Here is a 25,899-nt window from a genome sequence, read left to right as displayed (position 1 = left end):
AACAGCAGTGAGGAATGGTTTTGTCTGCTATTGCAGGGGCAATGGCAGCAATCAGCCATGCGGCTCATCACCTGCACCCCTAGTTTAGTGCAGTGTGAGTGATCCCATATAAATCTTAGGATGCAGTCCTAGCAGGACTGAACACAAGGGGACATTTGCCATGACCTTAGTGGGGCTGGTGTTCTGTTCACAGCACACACAACTTTATAAATCTGCAGAGTTTGTCAGTGTCTGGGCCTGCAGCTCCATATCCTGTTGCTAGTGCCGGAGCAGCCAGGCCAGGGCTAGCGAAGGGGACAGTTCCTATCAACAGTAAGGTGAAAAGGAGATGCTCATGATTTGAACAAAAACCTCCTGAACAATCCCAACAAGTGTTTTGGGGGAGCGCCCCACCAAAAAGAAACAGCTGGGTTTTCAAATCAAGACTCTGAAGGCATTTTCTGTCCCCAGCACCAACGATTTCTGATTTTGTTGGCAACGATGAACTCTGTTTCTGGCTGACCGTAGATTTCTGAGTGTAGTACAGTCATTGGCTGCTCATAGTATCCCAAACGCACTTCCTTTGTTATAAAAAGAACATTAACTATCTATCATTGGCCATCAGCTTTGCTTTCAAAATGTCTTATTTTGTTGTTGAGCGGCCCAGCATGGTGGCCCGAGAGTAATTGATGAGAACTGTTGGACACACTTCACATGAGAAAGGGAAGGCTTGGCATTTACGGACTCGTTGGAACTAAATTATAGACGAGATGTCTGATTAACTTCTGGGAAAGATTAATCAACCCAGCTATCTCCTCGGCACATGTCTAAGCAATAACTTATGGGTTATTAACTTCTTAAAAGCATTTATATGCTCAGGTAACAGAGTAACAAAAGAGGAACTTAAATGATGATCGTGCATGCAGGGAAGCTTATTTTTATAGCAGCCATACAAGAAAAAATATCAGTGGTTGCCAGAGGAAAGGCTTAAATTGCATCACAGGAAACTTCTGGTCATAAATACATGTCCCAAATCTGCATGTTTTTACCTGCCCTGAGCCAAAATAGGGTCTTACCAAATTTAATCGTAACTGATACTAGTGGTGTGACTTAGAAATTCGTTCCTCTTCATCCTGCCTCATTTCCTTCCATAGCTGGGTTATACAAGCATCAGCCAAGGAGCTGCTCTCCTGGGGCTTAGGGTACAAAGGCCCCAGCCCCTGCAGGACCCCGGTGGCTGGGAAGGGCCCCGTGCCCATGCATCCCGTTGGCCCTGCAAACTGCTTTTCTGCAGGAACAAAATCCCCGTGGCCTCTGAGATCAGAGCCTTTCATAATGTCTGCTCTTCTGTCCTCTAACATTTCATTTTAATTCCTCTGCGTCATAAAAAGAGATGTGCAATATTTGGGCAGACAGATAAAACTGCCCATCAGTCAAGAACAGTTTTCCTCCGTGACAGTGAATGAACACCAGCCTTGTAAATGTCCAGGGTCCTTTTACCATCTCTAATTGAAGAAAGGGCCTGAATTTAAAGGATGAGCTTCCAGATCTGCATCTGAGCGCTCAGGTGGGCACACAAGGCCCCCTCTCTTTCCTTTTGCTGCAAACCCACCAGGTAGAGGGGCTGCTGGAGCGGGGTTTGCAAAGTCAGGGAAAGTACATTGAAGCATTAGCTGTCAGACTCACTCTCTCACATGGATACAGTTCTCCTGACACATCAATGCAATACTCAAATCTCCCCGATTTCCCTGAAGATGATGCTAGGTTTCATCTGGTGAGAAAGCTAGGAATGGCAAGGTGTGGTTTAAGAACCAAATGCCTTTGAAAATGCACTGTTATGCTGCAGGCTTAAAACCTTTTCCAGCCTTACTTCATTGTACAGATTGTCAATGACCAGAATTAAGTCTGGAGAGATTTAGAAATGCTAACCTTAATGATCCATTAGTGGAATAAGCTCGTTCTTCATGGCACTCTCCGGCTGGAATGACTTGGCTGTGACACGTTTTGCATCATTGTGTGCATTACAGGGTAATCCAGGAATATGATTAAATTATTTAAAAATTAAAAAAAAGTGGCTGAAGTGGGCCTTCTTCCAATCCAGGGGATAACTGTATGCATGGATATTACCTCGACAAAAAGCATTTCAAGGGTGCATGCACACAGGATTTCTCTTACTGATTTTTTAACCCAGACAGCTGCTGTTACTGCAAAACCAGTAGGGTCGTGGCCAGCCCCAATGCTGTGCTGGGCAGAGCAGTGCCTGGCACCCATGGGGGAGCACGGGATGCACTAACCCTGCTTGTTTGCTCCAACAGGGACCCCGAGGACTGCTGGGACCGAAGGGGCCACCAGGACCACCAGGGCCACCGGTAAGTTCCCGGGGCTGCTGCCTTCCTGGGTCATCTCAGCCAAACCACCCTGCCCCAATTAGTCGTTCAAGCAGATGATGCATCTGCACGATTCTATATGTCTGTGCCATGAGAAGACGTGTTCATAAAAGTTGCTGCTCAAAGTTGCTGCCCTGTTTTCAGTGCTGTCACCTCTGCATGTGACAGCCCAAAATTTGGCTCACCCGAGTAGAAGTTAATGCCTAGCTCAGCCTGGGAGGGCAGAATGAGAGCTATTAACGTGGTGGCTTTGCTATTAACTTTTTCCTATAGGGTGTTGAACCTTCAAAGCAGTTTGTTCAGGTTTCAGGCAAAAGCCAAGGCAAGAATGTGCAGTTTTTATGCAGGAGGCAGCCACCCTATTTGTCGTGCACTGCTGGCCAGGGAAGTGCTGATGTAAGGGCTCCTTCTGCAAAGCACTGCAGCTCACTGAGGTCCCAGGATTTACAAACAGGACTCTGGACTGCTGCTAGAGCTGAGGGGGTCAGGGTTTTAATGGTGAGCGTGGTGAGGTCCTTAACCCCTCGTGGGATGTGGAGACATCCTCACTTTGAACTCCTAGTCTGCTGAAATTAAATGAGGCTTCAGGATCTGCTGCAAAACTGGTCTCACATGAGCATGCTGTTAAAAATGGATAACCTAATGTGCCCTAGAGCAAATGGGTGAACGCAGAAGCCCCAGCAGGAGGTTTGCATTGACCATCTACCACATTACACCCTCACTGAAGATGATCAGGGCAGACGTGACCCTGGCTGCCTTTTTTTGTGGCCCTCTGTTACAAGGGGGATTATTTTGTTGGCACAGGCTCCGTTTTGTTATTGAGGAAACCTCAGCCTTGGAGGCTTTGCTTTGTCCATAACTCTGTTAAGAACAATCTGGGTCAAATCCTCGTTTTGGCACAGCCTTGTTGGCTTCACCTGAACAATGCATTCCTGTCCCGAGCGAGGTCTGTGTCCAGTTGTTCCTTCTCACGAGCTACTACCAGTCTGCTCGCTGTCGGAAGCAATCCGGCTGCAGTACGTAGCCAGGATTTCTTCATCTGGTGCTGATTCTGCTTTTTCAGGCAGGTTAAACCAGTGGGAAAATACCAAAATGACTCTTTAAAGTGTTAATTTTTGCTGGATTCATAGAATTGGCTGCTTAACAAAACACCTTTAGAAAATTGCTCCATTTCCACACGGTCTAAAGGGCCTCCTGATGTTTTCTTATTTTTATTGCATTTTCCCTGCTTTTGTGGTGCGAAATATGCAGATATTTTCTTAATGCTGTTTTTTCAATCCTTTCCCAGGGTGTGGCTGGTATGGATGGACAAACAGGTCCCAAGGGGAATGTGGTAAGTTTTCACTGCAAGTTTTACAGACGGTTCAGATATTATATAGAGAGAGCATATGTGAAGTGTAAAATGTACTCCATTAAATTAGATTTGCTAATTGCTTTTTAGCCTGGTCTAGATTCCTATCAGGGCCTGTGAAAACCACCGAGAGTATCTTCCTACAGCAAACCAGCAAATGGCTGTTAATTTATTATAATTTCTGATGGAATTGCACATTATTTCCCCGTGAAAGATCAAACATTCTCATCAAGACGTGTGCTGTTCTAATGAACATCGGAGCACTGTAGTTTAACTGAGGGGGAAAAAAATCTTTGTATGCCTTCTCGTTGGCTCTACCAGGCTGAAGGGACTCCTGCAGAACAACCTGATCAGAGCTAGGCAGCACTAAAGCCCCTCACAGCTTGTTTGGGCAGCATGGCCATGCACAGAAGCGTGTGTGCAGTGAAATAACTTCACTCCTCCTGCCCCACCATGGAGTGAAGCTGTGTTCAATGCCCAGGAGCTCCTGGTTGCCAACAGTTAGAGAAGGGTTTGAGATGCAAGAGGGATGATGCTGTTTTCCTGCTCTCAGCTCTGCCTTTGCCTCCTCACAGGGTCCTCAAGGTGAGCCGGGCCCCCCAGGCCAGCAGGGCAACCCAGGTGCTCAGGTAAGAGGGAAAAAAATGGAATGAAAAAACAGGAATGCTGGTTTGGAAGAAATAGATGGACCAGCAATAAGGAGATTTGCTGGGAATTGGCTCCATGTACGTTGCTGGCCCAAAATCTTCCTGAAAACGCTCCCAGTTTCAGATCCCTCCTGTTCTCACCTGGCTCTCGCTGCCACGGTACAAAGCCAAGCCCAGGTCCAAGCAATCTCATCAGCCGAGCCACATGTTGTGGCTCCTGTCTGACTTTCAGCATCCCCCATCCAGATGCTGGGAGCCAGAAGGGTAACGCAGATGTCCGAGTCCTGCTGTCAGCCTTCGGCACGGCTCCGCTCCCATCGTGGGGATGAACCTGGCTGCACACCGCGAGGCGGGATGGCTCCCCGGGGGAGAAAATGAAATTACAAAAATGAGGTTTTATCAGCTGGTGCAAGGCGTTTTGAGAATGAATGGAGCCGGGGAAATCCCCAGCCGTCGCAGGCACTAGAATGATGCTTGGCTGAGACATTGCCAAAATGCATTTGGAATGAATAACTCGTTCCTTAATGACCCTAGGTTTTTCTTTTCGCAGGGTCTTCCAGGTCCACAAGGCCCCATCGGTCCCCCAGGAGAGAAAGTAGGTTAAAATGCCACAGCTCTGACTTAAGACAACTGTTGCCATTAATATGCATTTGCTGCTTCAGCTGCTCCTTTGCCCCATATGCAACATCTGTTTGCAGCCGTGTCCATGAAAGTCTAATGTGTCTCATTCCAGACAGAAGAGAGACAAGAAAATGCAGTTTACCTCGAATTCATAATATTTGCATTCATTTCCTATTTTAACAGAAACATTCTGAAGGCAGCCGATGGCAAAACATTAGCAGAGGGCTGAAAATTGTCTCTTTCTGCGGGCTAAGTGCCTGGAAGTCTGATGGGGATGGTAATGGGAAGAGCTGGGGGTTGGATCGCTCTGCCGAGGTCTCCTCGTGCTGCCTCCTCCCCGCTCCCAACCCATGCCAGCTCTCTCTGATTTCCCATCGCTGTCGACGTGGAGTTGCTGCTGTCCTCATTCCCCCAGCAGTGCTGGGACCATCAGAGTTTAAGCAAGGGCATCGTTTTTGCCCATGCAGATGACAAAGCAGCTATTGCTGGGTGCTCGTTCAGCTCCCACAGGCAGGGGATCCATCCAGCACGCGTGCGGGAGAGCTCCCTGCTCGTGTTGGCAGCCCGCAGCGTGCTGAAATTATCGATCAGCAGGAGAAGAGTGAAGGAGCACATTAGCAATTCCAGCAGATAAAGGGCTCTCGGGTTTAGTGCTGAGTCACGCACTTGCAGCAGCAGTGGCGCTCCTCGATAGCGTGAGAAATCAGGGGGCTGCTTAATTACCGAAGCGACCACTTCCTCACGTTAAAGCAGCAAGGTGCAGTCAATGGGGGCAGCTCCACGCCTGATTTTCTCCCTTTGCCTATTAATCTTCCTGCACTTGTCACCAAAGGGTGGGTATTTCCTAGCCTAGCAAGCCCCATGCTTTTACCTGCTCCCACCTATGCTTACGCATGGTGCCTTTCTCAGGGCAGCCACTTGCTCCCAGCCCTGGGCTCTGTTCCCAGCCTCATGCCCAAACGTCTCCCTCTGAGCTCTGCCAGGCCTGGGTAAGGTGCTGGCACTACTGCCACACCTTCCTGGGATGCCGGAATCCCAGATTCCTTTCAGACTCCTTGCAAGTCATGGCAGCTTTCCCAATAAACCCACCTCCCTGCAGCCTTTCACGACTAAAGCAAGCAAAACTGGTGCTCTGGGGGCTCTGGCTATTGCAGCTGATGATTTTTCTGTTTGTTTTTAGGGGCCTCTGGGCAAACCCGGTCTTCCTGGCATGCCTGGTGCAGACGGTCCTCCGGTAAGTCATCCTCTCCCAGGTCTTTCCTTGGCACAGGGACTGCAGGGGTGATCCTGCACCCACCCATCCTTCCTGGGTGCACCGTGGGCTTGTGAAGTCTGTGAGCCTGCAGCCTGCCCACGTTTCACCTGGGCTGAGGGGTTTGAGTTGGCCCTGCTTTGAGCTTTGCTCAGCCTCACAGTGTAGCACAGGGCAATTCTTGCCGTCTTTTTGGGCTTCTTTTTCCCCTCCTCCTGCTTCTCGTTTATGTTTTATGTAGGCTGGCAGCTCACCGAGGTAAGGATGGTCTCGTGTGTGTGTGTGTGTACTGCAGTGCTAGCACACGGTGGTCCTCATCTCGCTCAGGACCACTGGGCACTGCTGCAGAACGCTGATAAGAGGCATATCAGCACGATATTCTTGCAGCTTCCTCCTAATCCTTCTTTAAACAGCTTTTGCTCATTCCTCTAGAAGTTGGTGCTAAAATCTCTGGCCTTTAAAATTGATCTCGTTTTTGCACACCTCAGAGACACCTGATTTTACAAGTGACAAATGTGAAATAGTTACATCCCACTGATGCAAATGCAAAGCATGGCCAAAAAAAAAAAAAAAAAATCCATTTCCCACCCTGGGATTATCGTTCCTATGAGGGGCATTTCAAACATCCTTACAATTGTTAGCTGAGTCAATAGAGCAGCTAAAGCAAAGCCCAGAACATCTCCAAGGCTGTAGCTTTCGATGTGAAATTCCTGCAGCAGCCTCTAGGGAGCTTCAGCTGGAGAAGGCGCTGGGTCTGTTTCTGTGCAGGCTGAAGGCTGTGTGAGATCAGCAGGCTGAGCGTGCGTGGCTGTGCCCAGACGCTGGCCCTTTGCCACTGGTAGCCACGTCGTTTGCGAGCAGGGTGTAGGTTTGCAAGCATAAGGGTTGCTCTTCCCAAGGACAAAACCTGCCTGTGTGCCTTTTATAGAAATTGGTCTTGAAAGGCGTCTGCAAATCCCCGAGGGCCTGAAGCATCTCGCTGCAAGAGCCAACCAAGTTGCTCATCAATTTTTGATCTCAGTAACAGTAATGGAGACGGGCATTTTGCAAACGGTGATGATTTAGTGTGGAGTGGACGGGTGCTTCTGAAGTCTTGTTGCACTTCCATTTTGCTTCCCCCGGGCTGCAGGCAGATGTCAGGAGCCGAAGGCAAGCGCTTATGCGCTCCCCCTTTGTGCACTGATGCTGTTGGTGCCGTTTAAAATCACAGGGCCAATTCAGATTGTATTTTCTCTGCATGTTATTGACGCATAGCTGACAGCTGTCATGTTGTTTCTTTATTAAACCAGCTTGTTTTATGAATTCCTGCTTGTCTGACATTGCTGTTATGAAGACTGATTATGGAAAATAGTCTTGTGATTTTACTTGTTCCATTGCTCTATTTTGAGTATTAGAGGAGACTTCGTATGTAAAGAAACTACCGAGTGAAGAAGGTCTTAGTGGCCTTAGAGCAGTTGGATGTGCTCTCATCTTCTTAAAAAAAAAAAAAAAAAAAAAAATGGGAGAAAAAAGAAAGTCCTGGGGAGTGCAGCGACTGCCCTCACGGAGGGCTTATTGCTTTTGTTTGCATTGCCAGACAAAAATTCATCTTCTGACCCGGCTCCATCTCGGTTCCTGCAGTAGAAAAATCACCACTCAAAACTTCTCTCAAGGATTTCCCCAGTTTCTCACTAATCCTTCCTGTTATACCTGAGGCAATTCGCACCATCTTTTTTTCTGCTGATTGAAATCCCAGCAAAAGGCTCCTAAAGGCTGTGAATGAGAATGTGGTGGAGGCTCTTGGCTGTTGGGTTATTCAGCATCAAATCCCCAGGGGAATGCTGGCCAGCAGCCAGCCAGCCAGCGTCTGACAGGGATGCAGGTTAGCTGGGGCTTTGTCATGAGATCTTGTAACCGACTCCAGGAATTAGGAAATTAATGCGAGGGGCTCTGACCAGTCTGGGCATCTTGTGATCTTCACAAGTTTGTTAAATACAGAGATAATTTTATCTTTTTTTTCCGTCTGCAAAATGTGTATGCTGCTTGCTGCTGAATGCACTGAGATGTTCAAATATGAGAAAAATATTGCAGAATGGTTTGTGCTTGTCTGCCGAAAGGAGGTAAAGGGTAAGAAGGTTTAGATATCTAAGAACAGCAACACAGACCAAATGCAGTCCTCTTTCTTTTGGGAAATGCTGGCTTCAGAGGGCTTTTTGTATCAGTAAGAGCTTCCTGGAGAGCAACTGTTGTCTTGCAAATAAATCATAGCTGCCTGAGCGAGCTTGTTGGCTTCCAAAGCGTTCAGCATGCACCAAACCCATTTTTCTCTTCTGTTTGTCTCTTGTATTAATAGGGTCATCCTGGCAAGGAAGGTCCTCCTGGAGAGAAGGGGAGTCAGGTAGGTGTCAACAAGATCCTCATTACTGTTAAGTATCACAAAATACAAATTAAGAATTTAATATTAGCCTTAAAAGTGAAGATCCATTGCCAGGGCGCCACGAAAGCGCTGCAGCCAGCTAGCTGCTGGAGCTGCTGCTTGTAGGAGGGCGAGATTTCGCTGTTACGGGTCATGGTTCTTCCCAAAATAAAACAAACTGTTGTCAAGAAGACGTTTGCCAGCACTAGAACTTGTGCTAGCAGAGCTGCGTTGAGCAGTTTCGCATTCTTGGCCAACACAGCAACGCTGCCAAGGCCGGGCAGGAGCGGGGTGCAAGCTGGGGACGAGTCCGTGTGCTGCATGGGGTTGGCTCTGCAGGGATATGCCGGGGGGACCGAGCTGCCAAGGCATGGATCGGGGACAAGCAAACCCCACTGAAACAACACCAGAAGCTGAGCCCAGCTTGTCTGCTTGGGTCTCTCCGTTGTGCTGTTTTTTACTCAGCTTTCTCCACGAGGTCAGGGAAAGGGAGGTGCAGAAATAGCGAAGCGCTCTTTCAGCATCTGTGACAACCCCAAAAATGCCCCAGGTTCAGGGGGGTGTTGTAATATTTGCAGCTTATTCAGCCCTCAGATCTCCGTTAAGGTGTTTGTAGTGGTTTTGTTGAAGCTTTTTCTCTCTGGTGCTTTGGTGGCAGGAGAGGAGAGGGGGCAGTTGCAATTTTTCTGGTGATGCAGCAGTTGTTGCTCCTGAAATCCAGCACAACACCGTCCCTTCTGCCCTCCTTCCTGGCAAGCAGCGCCCAGCTGATGTGAAAGCTGAAACTGTGCAGGGAAGCCTAAGCAGACATAAATAAATACCCTTTGTGGCACAGGGGAATGCAGAAAATAACTCTTTTTGTATTCCTGGCCTTCCATTTTCTTCCCCTCCCCTTGGTTGAAGTCCCTCTCTAACAATATATTTGAGAATATTGCCGCGGGCTAGAGCCCTTGAATTATGCGGGTGTCTGTCTGTCTGGGAGATTTACCGCCTGCGTTCCCTCTGCGTCCCATTCGGTTGAAAAACATTGCATTTGTCAAAAGTGTTTTACCGGAGCACAGCCCGGCTGCCTCGAAGTCCCCCAGCCCCGTGCAGAGCAGCGGCCGCAGCCCTGGCTGTGCCCCTTGTCCCGCTGCCATCCCTCATGGCTGAGAAATCAAAACCCTCACAGCTGTGCAATATGAGAAGCCAGGCAGTGGTGGTGGGGGGGGGGACATTTAGCAAACGTCAGGGAGTCAGCAGGTGGAGGTGCAGGGCCGGCACACGGCTTGTTGCTTGAGTTATTTCTCCAGCAGCCGTGATCTTCGGGCAGGGCTTGATGTTTGTGCGGGGTCTGGGCTCCGCTGGGCTGTCAGGCTGGAAAAAGTGCCTGTCTCAGGCTGGAGGAAGTGAGAGAATAGTTGTTTAGCTGGCTGATTGAGGAGAATAAGACCCAACTGGGCTTGATAAAGAGCGTGATTTATTGGCAGGCAGGACAGCGTGGTGGTGGGGTGGTGATGGAGCACCCGCAGGGCACCTGGTGGGTGCTGTGGTGGCGGCACTCACGGCAGCACTGGTGGTCGACAGCTTTTGGTAGCAGGAAGGAGTTTTGTGAGCACCTCCCTGCCATGTCGCCAAGGCCAAAGGACAGCATCCAAGGCGTGTGCCTCGAGCAATAACTCCTCTGATCTGGTGATCATCGCCCTGAGCCGTGTCATGCCCGATCTGGGCTGGAGCGTTACTGCGAAACCAGGATGGTTTGGGAGCGGGGAGGCAGCAGAAGAGCATGTTCTTCTCTCTCAGACTTGTTCTTTTTTTCAATCCAAAACACAAGTCACTGATCTTATGTATAAATCCCTTTGTACCGAGTTGTTGCTCTGCCTTTCCTTCATCCTTTCCCATTGTGTGGATCTTTGCTGTTGGCTGAGCTGAGTGCACCTGCTCCAAGTGATGTTGCTGTAGCACTCGGTGCTATTTTGAGCTGTTTTCAGATGGTCACTGCCATTTCCGCCCAGTTTGAAGCAGCCAGATGGCTGGGATATTTGTTTTCCACACAATCTCCTTACTGCTGCACCTTCGCATTGACTTGATGTGTTTTTCTTTGCCTTTTTTTCACCCCAGGGTCCACCAGGTCCTCAGGGCCCCGTTGGTTATCCAGGACCACGTGGAGTCAAGGTAAGGAGGATGCCAAAACAGTGTCCGCCCTTTTGCTTGCTTAAAACTCCTTAAGAAGAAGCTTAAGACATCTCTGCCTCATGCTGGAGATGGACAAGGCCCTCTCAGTCACACCAAGCACCCTGAGGAAGGGTCCTCTGCATGCTCTGGTCCTGCAGCCATACGGACGGTGAGGGACGGTAGGAGAGCATGCTTTTGGGGCACAATCTCGAACCCCCATGGGTAACACATTACCTGCCCTGTAGCAGTGCCTCAGGGAAACCTGCAGAGCTTCCAGCCCACTGTGGAGGAAACAAATCCTTCTGGCAGGTCCAGAAGCTTTTACCTGCAAAGGAAGCATTGCTGGTGGGCACAGGTGCTTAGGGCCACCTTGGTGACACCCTGTTTGCTGCTTGATTCAGCCTCAGTCTTGTGTCTTCCCGCAGGCCACAAGGATTGCAGGTGCCCTGCTCTGCAACAACACCTTCTAGCATCCTTCAGTGCTTTGGAGAGATTTCTCTTTTAATTCTCTGTGAGCATGGCTCAGTCCCATTCTAGTCGTTTCCAGTTTACAGCCAAAGCAAATCTCAGCCAGAATGTGAAGACTTTAACAAGGCTTGTTAATAAAACAAAATAGCCTATTACTAAAACAAAGCAAGCTTTTCATGCTCCTGATCCAAAACCTTGTCAGACGGCGCTTGTAGGTCTCAGTAATGTGCTCTTTCAGTAGATTGAATTCCAGCTCTTCCCTGCTGCCTGCAGCGCTTGCACACCAGTAAGAAGGTGCTGGGTATTTTTCCCGATTCAGCTCCGGCTATTATGCCCCATCAAGATGTATTAATTCAGGTGCAGTTGCATCTTGCTTCCCAAAGCTCCAATGAATCCGCAGGGATCTGTGCTAGATTGGTGACGAAAGGTGAATTTAAACCCTCTTAAAGCCCCTTGTATATTTTTTCAGTAGCACAAACCCATTTGCCGTTCTGCCTTCAAAATTTAAGCTGAATGTATTTAACCAAAGCAAGCTTTCATCTCGGTTCTTGCAAGGTTGCAGATTGAGACATAGTGGTCCATTAGGGAATGGTTTGCTGTTGTGTTTACCGCTAAAGTGGAACTGTTCCACATTACAGTGATCTACAGAAAGTATGTCATGCACCAAATCCATAGTGCGTACAGAAGGGGTTTTGCTTCCTACAAGCAGCATCCTATTAAATGAATGAATCTCCAGTTCTGAGAAAAATGCGTCTCATTGGGTTTGCAGCTATAAATAATTTTTAGATCTCGCCTCACTTACCAGAGCCCTGTTCTACTGCACAAATTTTGATGTACTTTTAATTATACTTTCTCTTGACATGCCTAAGGGAGACAAAAAAAAAAAAAAAGTTAAAATGCCCTGCACAAAATACTCCTTTAAGAAAAATATCTTCGGCATTTTTATTTCAGGAGTTGCATTGCTCAGCTGGTGTGGATACCTTAGGGTGGCATTTTATCCCGAGAGGCAGGATAGGTGAGGAGCCTGGAGGCTGGCGAGGTTAGGGCTGGTGGCAGAGCAGGGGCCAGATCCTGACCGCACTCAGCACCTCCATGGACTGATCGCCTTAGTGAAGCCCTGGAGGGTTTCTGCACCACGTCTGCACAATGTCACATATGCCTGCACCAGTCACATTAGTTTTGTTTTGTTTCTTTTCTCCTTTCAGTGCCTAAATGATTTTTCTAAGCAAAAACCACACTGAAAGGTGATTTTTCCCTCTGATGGCCAGGGAGCATGCAGAGCTGGCTGCAGGCTGAGGACACGGTGTGCCAAGCAAGGCTTCTGTGCCAGGCATCGTCTGTGCTGCAGCATCTCTGCTTCTGGTCAGCAATCATGTTTGTGCAAACGCCTCCAGGAGACACTGAATCTCCTTTCAGTCAGCAGTTTGCTTCAGGCATGCTTGTTGTCATCTTTTTTTTTTCTTTTCTTTTTTTTTACCTCTTTTTTTTTTTTTCATTGTTTGGGGTTTTATTCAGCATCACCGTGTCTGATTTATAACCTGGTGAAATTTCTCAGGGCGTGAAAATCCTGTTTGGGCACGTCCTTTGTAAGCAGTGGTAGCTCAAGAGCGAGCTGTGCCCCAAGCAGGTGATCCTGTGAGCTTTTCCCAGCCCTTGCAGAGCTCCATGTCCATCTTCCAGAGATGAATTCCAGCCAAGGTGGAGCCCTCTCTGGGGCTACCCTTGCAGGCCAAGCAGAAGCCTTGCAGGGCAAGCAGAAGCTGAATGGGTGCTTCAGGAGCAGCCTCAAACGTGTTTACTTGCTCTGCAAAAGGGGCCCCGTCAGGCAGGAGGAATGAAATCCAGGCTTTGCCGTTGATCTGAGGAGCGCCAGGGTTTCAGCTGACAGCAGGATGCTTTAAAAATAAAATAATACAGTGTGTGCACGGAGGTGAGAACCGTGGTGAAAAAAGAAAAAAACAAGCTAAAACTTTGTGGGTGCTAGACAGGGCGCTGCAGAGCCACAGGGAAATCTCCTCGGTGTGCTCAGACTGAATTCCCAGCCCAGGTGTCCCTGCCCAGCTCCTGCACCGCCTTCCTCTGAATGCACAAGTGTACTCAGCACTCAGGAAATGTTTTTTGGGGTAAAATATATGCAGAAAACAAACTTTCCATCATGAGTTTTATCCCTGGGAACATGGTTCCAGGGGTTAGGCTTGGAAGAGGCAGAGACCACCAACCCCACCTGCCCCACTAAGAGGTTTGAGTCTCCAAGCACTCACAGCTGGAAATTAGCAGGTGATGTTCAATTAGCAATGCATTTCAGACTATCACAGTTTGCAAGATGCCATCGTCAATGTTGGAAGCAAAAATCACCATTGTTAATGATTCTTAAGCTTACACATACCATGTAACATCTCGTTTTGTCTTCTCCAAGGGAGCAGATGGTGTTCGCGGGTTGAAAGGCACCAAAGGTGAAAAGGTGAGTTAACACCCTGTGTTTGGATCAATCTTCTATAGCCTCTTAGTGTTTCTGCAGACCCATCCTGCACAATGTGCTGTCTGTGAAATTCTCTTGCATGAGGTGAATTTTGCTAGAATTTTGTTTTATTTGCACTTGGGAGCAGTGCAGCCCCCAGGACCTGCTTGGGGCCGGGGCTGTCTGCTGCAGGCAGCCGTTACGGATAGCTCAGGTTCAGCTTTGGGATGATTTCCTCCTGACAAAATTAGCAGCTTGAGTTTTCTGGGCACGATTCCACGGAGATGAAGTTTTGTAGCATGTGGCAGCTGGGGAACTGCTGGACCAGGGAGGACAGCACATGGGATGTGCTACCCAGCCTGGTCATTAGAGCAGCTTGTGAGACCCAAGTCAGTATGAACGAGGACACAGTCTGTCTGTTTGTATGTCAAAGATGGAATTGGGTTTTCCCAAAGGAAGCAGAGAAAAATCTTGCCTGGTTCCAGCCCTAAACAGCTCTGTATTCCTTCATTCCTGCTCCAAAAAAAAAAATCAGCAAATCTAGGCATTTTAGCTAGGGAGTCCTGGCAGGGACCTTCAGGACTCGAAAGGTCTTTCTGGGAATGGTGTCCTCATTGCCTATGAAAGATTTGCTGGAGGATGAAATACATTATTGATTTGAGTTCTGCAATTAAACCTTCTTGGCTGAAAGAAATATTGCCACTGTCCTAGAGGTTCCCTTGAAGCATGGTGTAAAACATCCTCCATGAAAATAAAGCCAGTTGTACTTAAGAAATAATTGGTTCCCAGTACTGGCAAGGTGTTGTTACTCATATCGAGCCAGATTTGTGATATCCTGACTGGCAGCCAGTGCGGGATGTGAAGGAATACTTCCTTGGGATGCCTCTGGGATCTTGACAGCTGCAGCCTGCTTGGGCTTCCATGTGTGTGTCCTCGTGTCTGCTTGTGTGCACCCAGGGCTTACAGAAGCCAAGGACCTGACATTGTTCTCCTTGTGCAGGGGGCCCACAGGAAGACTAGGGAATTTTTTTTTTTTTTTTTTTCATTTATACACTTTGTCTGTTTTTTACCCTCTCTGTTTTTTAGGGTGAAGATGGCTTCCCTGGCTTTAAAGGTGACATGGGCATCAAGGGAGACCGGGTAAGAGCTTGTGACCGATGAGGTCTCGTAGTGCTCCTTCAAGCCCTGCAGACGTGGCACTAGGGCAGCAGGGCAGGCTCTGGTCAGGGTCTTTCTGGCACATCTGATCTCCAGGCAGGAATTTCATGTTCACATCAAGCACAGGGGTTATAAATTCCTAAATTTAGAGTCCCATCTTGATGGTAAACTAAAACTGATTAGTAAAAGAGGGCCAAGTCTTGCTGCTTTGACAGCTAAGAATCCTGCACAATCTAGCTGTGTCACATTTATTTCCATTTTCTCTTTTCTCCCATAGTACTGCATCTCGGGTCTGGTAGGCATCTTTATTTGCTGCACCTGATGCGTCTCCATGCCATCAGCATGGGTTGTAAAGTTACTGGGAACACACTTTAACAGAACCCAGAGCAGTGCGGCGCAAGCTGCCAGGGGTGCAGGTTTCCATCAGACTCTTATCTGTAGCAGCAGAGCTCATTGTCTGGCTTCAGGGCTTTTAAAGACAGAGGAACACACACACACTGCCAGAAACCCCAGATCATGCTTGGATGTGAGCAGCAGCTGTAGCACAGGGCTTTGCAGTGTGTTTGTCTGTCCTTAGCATCCAGCTGTTGGGGACAAGGGGTTGTTCTTGTCCCATCTCTTCGAGTGGTTGCATTGCTTGGGGCTTGGTGTCCCCCCAGCTGAGGGAGAGCTCTGTGCTCTTTTCTCCCCATGCTTAAAGGAAAAATGAATGCCTTGCGTGAAGTAAAAGTACAAATCAAATCTTCCATTTAAATCCCAGCATTTAAACGTGTAATTGGTGGGGTTCCTGGTTCACACTCCACGTGTCACCTTGGAGCTGGTGCTTCCACAGGCTTCAGCAGACCTCAAGGTGGCCTGCTGGGGAGGGGACGGCTGTCCTCACCTGGAGCCCACAGCTCCAGCTCCCACCATCAAACTCTCTGTTTTATGATGATCTGTGTGATCTACAGCGAGCTCTGAAAGGACAAAGGCACCCAAAAGCTTCACATAAAGATCTGTGGCTCACCTGGTGAGCGAGAAGGCCACAGCCCGTATTCACAGCATGGAGACATCTCCTGCTGCCCACTGACAAAATGACTACTGTTGTTGTGTGTGCTGCAGCCCGCAGTGCTGTAACAATTCATGTTAATGGCTCCGTCTGCCCGTGTTCAGATTTCCTAATGATTTTCAGCACAAAAGCTCCAGCCCGATCTCTATTCTCCAGTTGCCCGTGGCTCAGGCCTCAATTAAACACTTCCCGGGGCCTGCTTGCACATCAAACCACGATTTGGGAGCCGGGAAGGGTGTGTTGCAATCAGAGCTAATGAAGGCTGTTTCGGTGGAGAAATGCTTCATGTAGATGGGATAGTTGGGCCACCAGATAAGACGGCTGTAGTCAGAAATAATAGCCAAGCCATATGAGTGAGAGCTTGGTGCTCTGATAACGCTCTGCAATTTACTCGAGGACGGTCTCAGCTGAGCCACTTTCTCCAAGAGCTGAGTTTCTCCAACAGCTCCAGGGAGTATCTGATGGCGTGTATTGCTGTGTCAGTGCCCATCTTGTCATTTACAGGGGGAGATTGGGCCTCCTGGTCCACGGGGTGAGGATGGTCCCGAAGGCCCCAAAGGTCGCTCTGGCCCTAATGGAGATCCCGGTCCTCTTGGTCCTGCTGGAGAGAAGGTGAGTCTTTGGGATGGAGACACCCAAGTGGGTTTTACAGCAAAACACGCTGCTTTGGGGCTTTTTTTGTGGTGTGTGGACAGAGCGGTGCTCAGTATGGGGCATAAGGGGTGGTTTTGGGGCAGAGGGATGAAGAAGAGGGGCAGGAGCTGTGTGTGAAGGCTGGTGTGTGCAGTTCAACGTGAGTACCAGAGGGGTCCCAGAGGAGATGGAGTTACTGCAGTGATGTGAGTTGGGTGCATCGAGGTGTTGGTCTCTTTGGGATTATCTGCTTGGGTGCAAAGTCTTGGTAAAAAAAAAAAAAGACCAGGGAGGGAAGCCACCTAAGCAACCTTGGCTCTTGACTTCTACATGCTTAACTTCTCCCCTTTTAGCTGGTGCAAACCCGCAGCTGCTCTCAAGGCCTCCGTTGCCCCCACTGACTCACTTTCTTTTTGTGTTTCAGGGAAAACTCGGAGTGCCAGGACTGCCCGGCTACCCGGGCAGGCAGGGCCCAAAGGTAATGGGGGGGTGCTGCAACGTGATGGGAGGAGATGCACAGGGATGGGGGCTGCAAAGTGTGCACAGTAGCCCCCTCCAGGGCATGCAGGACCACTAAGGCAGCAGATAAGGGCTCTGTGGGAGCTTTCGTGCTAGCAATAGGCATAAAGGTGCTTCTCCCGGTACTGGGCCTTGTATCTTCAAAGCTTTGAGCTACTTTAATTAATTAAGAAGAATAGCTAATGAATCAGGATCTCCCTGAAATTAAAATAGAACTGCTATTTACAGATTTGCAAACATCCTTTATATCCTACCTGCACGCCCACCTTCATATGGGCCATTTTCAAATGCCCTTTTTAAATTAAAGCTGCAAATTCCACCCCATAGACTGAGGCTACAGCCCAGCTTTTACATGCCCTGGAGGCTTTGGGAACTTATGTTTTTGTTAACTTTTTTTTTTTTTTCTTTTTAGAATCATATTTTATTATTCATGTTCATTGCTTAAAAAAAAAAAGCAGTCTTGTTTAACACTGGAGACATAATTAACTGCAAGAGATTGTTTTCTGGTTGTGGTGTTGATGGTTTGTTTTTTTTTTAATTTGCCTTTTTTTTTTCTGGGGTAATTTTTTTTTTTTTTTTTTGCATTTTTTCAGCTAATTCATATTTTAAAAGCAGCAGCAGCTATTCTCCAGGCAATTACATCAGAAAGGAACAAGCCAGGAGTTAAATTTTCATGTGCAACATAGTGACTTAGGAGCTAAACACAAAAGCCTGCTGTTCCCCAGGCACCTGGTGCAAGCATGGGCTTGGGCCTTTGCAGCGACTTCTAATGAGGCATGGACCTTTTTATTTTGGTTTGTTATTTTTGGAGAAAATTTGGCTTCTGAGGTCATTTCGGGTCTGTCTTCGATTTTGTTTTTGTTAGAGGAAGGTTTAAAAAAAAAAAAAAGCACCAGGAGCTGCAGACGTCAGCGAGTTCGGCCAGGGTTATTTCAGGCTAGCGGGCGCCTGGCACAGCCAGACAGAGCCACCCCGTCCAGTGTCCTGAACCCATCCGTCTCTTTTCTCTCCCCCAAAAGGGCTCAATCGGATTCCCAGGATTCCCAGGAGCCAACGGCGAGAAGGGCACACGGGTAAGAGCTGCTTTGGCTGGCTGCTTCGTTGATTTTTTCCTCCAGAGAGCAGCCCTTGGGCAGGACTGATGGTGGTAAAATCCCTTGCTGGCAGCTGTCACCTCCCGGTCCCCAGGGCAGGATGCTGCTGATGCCCATGGTGGGCACAAGTGACAGCACAGTGCACGCCTATTACACAGCAGAAAGCTTTCCCTCAAGATATTTCAAGAGATTTCTCTGAACCTGAATCCTCTCCTTGCTGCCAGACTTTGCTCGGGGCATGAAGAGCTTTTTAATTAATGGTAATTGTTAGAAATGGGTGAATCTATTCAGAAGCAGCCAGAACCATCTTAACCTAACTTGAGATTCAAAATACGTAGGTGAAAACACACTTAACATGTTTCTCCTTTTAATAAGTGGAGCTGTTTTAAATTCCTAAACAGCCTCAAAATGTAGGGGCTCCATCCCCTGAACTCACCTCTACCTCTCACCCCCTGCTCAGCTTTGTGCTTGAATAGCAGGGAATTGTCTAAATACACCAGTGATCTTTTATTTTATTTTGTATTATTTTATTTTGAGGATGACAAGGTTGAGTTAGGGGATGGAAAGTACAAATGCAGTCATTTTCTTCGTGAGCTCTGGTCCCAGGGAAAAAATAGGGGGAGTAAGGAGAGTAAGTGGAATTAGTTTCCATTTTACTCTCATTTAAATACAAATGACTTCTAACAGACGTGTTTGATAGGAGCACAGAAAATACAAATCACTTTGCACTGCATTAATATTGTGCCACCGAAATTTGGTTTATATCCCTCTCTTTTTTTTTTTTTTTTTCCCACTGAGTAATTTTCATCTCATTCTGAACTACAAATCCCCTTCCCTCCACTCCCAGCCAGGCAGGAGAAGGGAGGCAGCTGCCAAAGCAGCCTCAAATTTACTGTAGCTGTATAATTACCACCCGCCTTATCCAATATGCAAAAAAAAAAATCCTCGGGGTGCATTTCTGGGTGACATAAACCAGGGCATGGGCACTGCAGTGATAGGGAAACATGCTGCTGTGCACCCCCTGAGCATCCTCACCCCTCCTGCTTCATCTGGCTGCATCTGGTGGGATGTGGAGCCAGCCCGCTCGGACAGCAGGCTTCTTCGGGAGCACAGTGGGAGCTGGTTGTCTGTAAGAATGAGAAAAAATAATCAAGGATTAAGCTGGATTAATTCTAATTCTCTCCAGTGTTCGCTTGGACCATTTACACCACTCTGCACCTAGTCCAGCAGCTCGCCCTTGTTTTATTGCTATGTTTGTCTGCGTGGGAGAGAGAAACACTTCCATGGACAAATCTCTCCTTTTAGTAAAAGGAGCTCAGCTTGAAAAATTTATAAGGGTAGCAGAAATACAGATTTTCAATGACTGTTTTGGTATCCTTCTTTTTTTTCCTCCCAAGTATCTGATTTGAAATAAGTGAAAGCGATTATATAGAGAACAATAGACTGAGCTAGGATCACACTGCACGAACCAAATGGAGACCATCAACTGAATTTAAGCCTCGTTGAGTTAGACTTGATAAATTACACTCTGCTTCTCCCGAGACCAGTAAATTTGCTACTTTATGAGCATGTCCACATGCAGTCAAGAAAGAGAGTTTGTAAGATTTGCTTCTCCAGTGCATTGTGGGGTAACCCAATTTGCAGCTGAAACAACCAAAAATCATTTCTGTTTGTCTTTTCTTTTTACAAGGTATTACTATTATGATACTCCACACGGTTGTTTACGTGTCCAGAATAATAAGAATCACAGGTTTTTCCTACAGTTGTCATCATCTAGGCATTGAAATAAGCTTTCCATCTCATTATTTCAACAACATGGATAGTTATTCTCCCCCTAAAATAATAATAAAAAAAAAAAAAAAGGTGAAAATAAGGAAGCCCAAGCAGCATCAGCAGCCAGGCCAGCACCAGCAGCTGAATTTTGGTGCTGGCAGTGCAAAAGCTCCCCAAAGCTGAAACCACAGCTTTTGGCTGCACACAGGGGCTGGCAAAGTTAAGAATTAGGAAGAAAAGGGTGTCTTTGGTGTCTTTGGAAAGGAGTGCCCTGCAAAATATCCTGGTAGTTTCGGCAAGCAGCTCCCCGGTGCCCAGCTTCACCCAGCAGCCTGAGGCGAGTTTGGGTGGGCTGGCTCGGGCGCTTTCACAAACTGATCATGAAATCGATAGTTGGAAATGTGAGTAAGTGATCTTTATTTTTAGAGCTAATAATCCCCAGCCATTAGCATGGGATAATAGATCTCCCTGCACGCCCTGTCTGACAGAGCCTGGAGGGTGTGCAGGGGGGGAGCCAAAATCCAGGCCATTTATTTGGGTGCCTAAAAAATAATCTGAATTTAGATGCCTTTCCTTCGATATCCCTGTTTGAAAAATGTAGGCCTGTGTGCATTTACAGTGCTATATGAATTCTTAGCAGCAGTACACAGCGCTGTATGCATGATTAATGACAGCAATAAGCAGGGGAAAAATTTTGCTTAAAAATAGAATTGAGAAAGAAGGAAGGGAGTGTGGGGGGCTACCTGCAGGGAGGCTGCACTCTGCACCACCTGATCCAAATTCAGCCTCTTGTAGGGAAAGGAAAAACAGATGGAGTGCTTCAAAATGATTTTTTTGTAATTAATTAAAAAAGTATGCCAGTAGTGTTTATTAAATGGAACCGCAGAACGAGGAAGATTCAGCAGGGCTAATTTTAGCAGCTGGAAGAAAGTTGATTTAAAACTTTTCCAGCTCTTGTTTTATTTTTGCCCGGTTAATGAGTGCCAAATACGAGAAGGCAAGATTTTTAGATGATGGATTTGGGGCAGAAAATGGCAAATGATATTTTAAGCATCTGTGTTCCTTACATAGAAAATCCTTCTCTTCCTTCCTTTAACAGGTGATTGGTAAAAAATAGTAGGCTGCTGGTCCAAAGGAAGAAAGTCAAACCTATTGGCTTTTTTTTTTTTGATAATGACAGTAGCCAAAACAGCGTCCTCAGGTAGCAAGATCTGGGCTTTTACTTTTCTTTTAGGCGTATGGTAATGGAGCTTAGCATAATGCCAGATTTAGAACCCAGCCGTCTTTGTCTTTCTTCTGTCAGAATTAATCACAGTCCCCCATTACGGGGAACTGACTGCATCTGTCAGAGCTCATAAGCCTGCTGTTTTGTCGCTGCTGCAAAGCAATGTCTTAAATTACTTGTTTAGCACAAAGTTCACAAAGATGAGGAAAGATTTGTAAATATGTGGGGCAGCTTAATTGGCTTGTGTAGCGTAAAATAACTGCTCGGGTTAGGGTGCCTGCTCTGCTGCTGTCATTCTGCACATATTTAACGCAGGTCTTGCAGTGTGTGTGTGCATCAGCACATGCTCTGCGTGAGCTGGGAGAAGGGGAGGGCGAAGATCAGCAGGAAAGGGGGTTGTGGATTTTGGGGTGGCAGAGCAGAACAGCTTTTGGCTGCCCCTGGTGTGTTTGCTGGCTTTTTAGGAGCCTGCGTGGTCCAAGGAGGTGGCCTCATCCTTGTGGTGTTTTTTGGGTACTTTTAGGAGACCGTCCCTCAGGTGTTAGATGCCATCTGGGCACTGGGGTTGCTGTTCAGATGTGTCCAAATATTACAAAAGACAACAAACGCAATAACTGAGAGCTATGAGTAAAACTGCTATTGTCTTTTTGATTGCAAATGAGAACTGAGGAGGTTTGGGGGGCAGTTTGCATGCGATAGGTCTCCGTTGTGCATTCCCCTGCTGCGAGCTCAGCCTGTGGCTGCTGCTGGCCCGTGACTCACCTGTGTTCCTTCTCCTTGCAGGGGACACCTGGCAAACCAGGTCCAAGGGGGCAGCGCGGTCCAACGGTAATCATTTTTTATCTTTTTTTATCACTTCTTGTGCATTTTGAAAGCTTGTTAATACTAGACGAGGTGTGCTCTGATTCATGTCCTACCTGGGCAGGATCTGGCTCTTTATCTGGCCTTCAGCCTTAAAGCCAAGCAGAGAGGGCACTACTTTGGGGCTGGGGCTCACCAGTGGTTCTGGTTTGGAGCCATAACAAAATGGGATGTTCAGCCAGCACTGCCGAAGGCTCCTGGCATCGTGGTGCTGCTGGTGGGACTGCTCTTTGTCCTCGTGCAGCTCAGGTGCTTGAGCTCTTTGCCTGTCACAGTGCAGTTCTTCTTGCTACCCAGAGCACTAAACCGTCATCTTTTGTGTCTTTCCAAGGGTCCACGTGGGGAAAGAGGCCCTAGGGGAAGCACTGGGAAACCTGGCCCAAAGGTAAGGTTTGGGAGAGCCTATGATGGTAATTGGGAAGAGAACTACGTCCTAAAAAGCGTCAGCATTAGAGACCATCTGCTTCATTGCCCTCCGTTTCCCTTCTCTCCTTTTTCCATTGTATTTTGGAAGCTGAGCCCTCCTGATCTGCATTACCCAGCCAAATGCCTCGTAACCCAACTGAGAAGTCTGTGCACAGGTCCTAAAAATGCAATGGCTTTGTTTCAGCACGAAGCCTGACCTGAGGCCCCGTTTCACCCAGGGGTCACCCCATACCAGGGACCACCCCAACCCTGAACTCCACTGACGCTTCCCCCGAGCCCTGCACACCCTTGCACCGTGCCGAGCCGCTTTGCATGCAAACTGCTGGCCAGCAATTGGCCATCAGACACAATAGACATTGTTCTGCCAGCCAACCCGGAGGCGTTCTCAGCTCTAGCACCTGCTGCAGAAATGGATGAAGTGACCATCAATTGCTGGGCGTGATGGAAGCAAAGCTGCCATAATGAGGCGCTGTCACCGCCGCACTGCCGGCGTTAAAAATAAATGCCTCGGCTTTGTATCGGCATGAATTTTTGATAAATACCTCGGCTTTGCTGCGGCATTTATCTCTCCGAGGGAGGCTGTTAGCTGGTGGAGATGTCCCGAGCCTGCTGATGTTATCTTCCCTGTGTTTTTATTAAGCGGTGTGGGGGGAATGAGCAGCTGCTCGTTTTTTCGCTGGATGCTGTCCCTGATGGAGAATTATTGATAGAGAGGGGCTGGGGGGTGGGCTCTCACCCTGGGGTCGGTGCCATTTGAAATCTTTGTGCGAAGCAGCTGAAGTGGTGATGCATGTATTTTTAATGGTGTTTTGTTGTGTTTTGTTTTTTTTTTTTGTTTATCCTTAAAAGGGCAACTCTGGTGGCGATGGCCCCCCTGGTCCTCCTGGCGAAAGGGTAAGGCAGCGCCGTGGGGCTGGGGCAGGGACCTATAACCTCTGCTGGTGTAACCCAGCAGAAGTGGGGGGTTCACAGCAAGGGGATTTTCCTGCAGTAAGCACCCTACAAGTGTCTCATGAAGCAGAGAGGGCTGGGGAGCTCCCTGCAGCCAGGATACGGGCTAAGAAAGTGCTTAGAAAAAAAAAACAGGTGAAAATTATTGGTGTGGAGAGAGGTCTCACAAGTCACACACAGCCCTCATGGCGCTTCTGAGCTCTCCAAGTGAGGCTCAAGTGGGCCTTTGGGTGTCCTGTGCCAACGGTGCTCCATGGGAAAAGGGAAAAGCCCCCCACTCTGTCTGTGCTGACGGCCATAGCCTGGTTTCTGGAGGAGTTGGATCCACCAGGACCTCTTCTGCTTTCTCCAGCCTACAGTGTGCTCGGTGGAAAACAGTGCAGCAATGGGACTTTTGTGACTGTAGTCTCAATATCTGCAATTTAAAAAAATTTTTCTTTTGCCTCTAAATTCTGTATGAAATTTCCCAGGCAGGAAACATGGAATTGGCCTTGTGCTTTGCACATTTTGATGGTTTTGGGTGAAGGAGCATTTGCTGATGACACCGCAGCATTGCGAAGGGCAGAGGGTGCCTGCAGCACCAGCCCCAAAAGAGCCAGGCTCCTTCCCATCCCTGCATGAGCTGGTAGCTCCTGAAGCCCTCAGCTGAGCTGGGATGGGAGAAGACCTATTTTTCATAGCTTTGGGAGGGAAAGGTGGCACTAAGAGGTGGATGACCCTCTTTGCCCAGCTGGCCAGCATGCTTGGCTACATATGCCCTGTGGTTCTTACTTCTCCAAGGTTTTTTTTTTTGAGGGATGGCCCCATGCAGTTGTGCCTTGCACTTCAATAGCATTTCTTTGTGGCAGAACAAGCCATTTTTCCATTTCTTTGTGATCATCTACTGTTCACACAGAGCTGGTATTTCATAGTAAAGCATATACGTTCCTTAACCATGTGCTCTCTGCCTTGTTTTATGTCCAGGGACCACCAGGGCCTCAAGGACCAACTGGATTTCCTGGACCAAAAGGCCCCCCTGTGAGTAACTCTCTTTCCAGAACATACAAAAACGTACATAAAGATTTTTTTCAGCCAGCTGTAATTGCCTGTGCCATCTCAGTCTTAGCTGCTTCTCTGACAAGTGGTGACATGCCCAATAAAAGGCATTACTGAGCCATCATGATAATAACCCGGCGGTTTAAGATTTTAAATAGGCAAGTAAATTACAGCTGATTATAAATGTTCATTTCCTAATGACTCAATATCACTAGGATCTTTCACGGTTGCTCTGTTCTTTATTTTTCCTCTGTACACTGGGATGACAGCACAACAGAGTAACACGTCTGTCTCTGCAATTATTGTACACTGGTGGGGAGCCGCAGAAAAGTTTTTGGAGTGATTTCTTTCCCTGTGGTGACAGCTCACTCAATGTCTGGATCTGTAATATAAACCTGTAAGATTTTTGGGGGGATGTATGGGAAAAGGACATATCTTTTAGGGTTCTGAGCACCCCCATTTCACTGTAAAATGGGTAGGAATTAATGCAAGGATGCAAGCAGGTTTGATACAGTCCTTTATCTTATTTTTACTACTGAGCACCTGGTCCTGGTCCTTCTCACCCTGGTTTTCTGCCATAGGGTCCTCCTGGGAAGGATGGATTGCCTGGTCACCCCGGACAGAGAGGAGAAACTGTAAGTAGCCAAAAATCCTGGGCAGATCATTAGTCCCGAGCCTCGTCTTGCTGGCTGGTTTCTCTAAACCCCTCCGTGCAGCTGGGGAGATGGGGCCGCCCGTTTGTTTCCCCCAGAGGTCTGCGTGTCCCCAGCTGCGTGGGGTGGTCTACAGGAAGCAACCCTCTTCTGAGCAGGATGGCTCGGGCTAATGATGATTGGGGTGAAGGCTGTGCACCAAGCCCTCTCTCTGGCCCCGTAGTCGATTGTGGGGGGCACGTGGGTCATACACGAAGTGGATTTGAGCAGAGAAGCAGCGAGCAGTGCCGGAGCAGCTGGCTTTCTGCATGTTGCAGGGGCAGTTCCTGGCTAGGTGGGAGGATGCTGGCTGGGTCAGCACCCCAGGACTCAGCGTGGTGCTTACTTTCTGAAATGGAGAAGGAGCTGGGGGTGATTTCCACGCATGTTGTGCACCCCAAGGACTCACCAGAGCACTGGTCCCTTTGTGCTCCGAGGAGGACGGAGGGGAAGGCTGTGCCTCTACCCAACTTGTAGGAGCACTGTGGGTGAATCTGTGCTTTCTTCCCCACTCCTCCCATTGGAAAAGTGCAGGTTTTAGGTCTCACAACTCTAGGTCTGTGATAACAGAGATCTTTTGTGCGAGACAGGCTCGCTCCTCAGCTAGGCAGCGCTCAGTTCTCTGCACGCAGCTGCCTTAGGTCAGGGGCAGTTTTACTGTCTCTGGAGCCCGCCATGGGTAGAAATAAACACTTTTGCCTTCTTCATGCACCATGAGGCCACCACCAAGAACTGTTGCACAGCAGAAAAGAGTTACAGCCCCGTTTTGGCA

The 25,899-nt window shown here is 48.1% G+C and overlaps 1 protein-coding gene across 2 annotated transcripts in view; it reads left to right on the top strand.

The window, feature by feature from the left end:
* The window catches only part of COL5A1 (collagen type V alpha 1 chain), a 147,733-nt gene that overhangs the window by 94,492 nt on the left and 27,342 nt on the right, over positions 1-25,899 (top strand). For both annotated transcript variants that reach the window (XM_082775611.1, XM_082775610.1), the window contains exons 21-37: positions 2,295-2,348; positions 3,655-3,699; positions 4,293-4,346; positions 4,915-4,959; positions 6,166-6,219; positions 8,570-8,614; positions 10,733-10,786; positions 13,671-13,715; positions 14,799-14,852; positions 16,423-16,530; positions 16,976-17,029; positions 18,090-18,143; positions 21,946-21,990; positions 22,355-22,408; positions 23,299-23,343; positions 24,364-24,417; positions 25,017-25,070. In XM_082775611.1, coding sequence (XP_082631737.1) covers positions 2,295-2,348; positions 3,655-3,699; positions 4,293-4,346; positions 4,915-4,959; positions 6,166-6,219; positions 8,570-8,614; positions 10,733-10,786; positions 13,671-13,715; positions 14,799-14,852; positions 16,423-16,530; positions 16,976-17,029; positions 18,090-18,143; positions 21,946-21,990; positions 22,355-22,408; positions 23,299-23,343; positions 24,364-24,417; positions 25,017-25,070 — 918 coding nt within the window. The remainder of the gene's footprint in view (positions 1-2,294; positions 2,349-3,654; positions 3,700-4,292; positions 4,347-4,914; positions 4,960-6,165; positions 6,220-8,569; positions 8,615-10,732; positions 10,787-13,670; positions 13,716-14,798; positions 14,853-16,422; positions 16,531-16,975; positions 17,030-18,089; positions 18,144-21,945; positions 21,991-22,354; positions 22,409-23,298; positions 23,344-24,363; positions 24,418-25,016; positions 25,071-25,899) is intronic.

This window comes from Aythya marila, assembly GCF_965140915.1.
Source record: "Aythya marila genome assembly, chromosome: 19".
Lineage (NCBI taxonomy): Eukaryota > Metazoa > Chordata > Aves > Anseriformes > Anatidae > Aythya > Aythya marila.
Note: the sequence above shows the minus strand (reverse complement) of the source record. Positions and strands in the feature narration are given on the sequence as shown.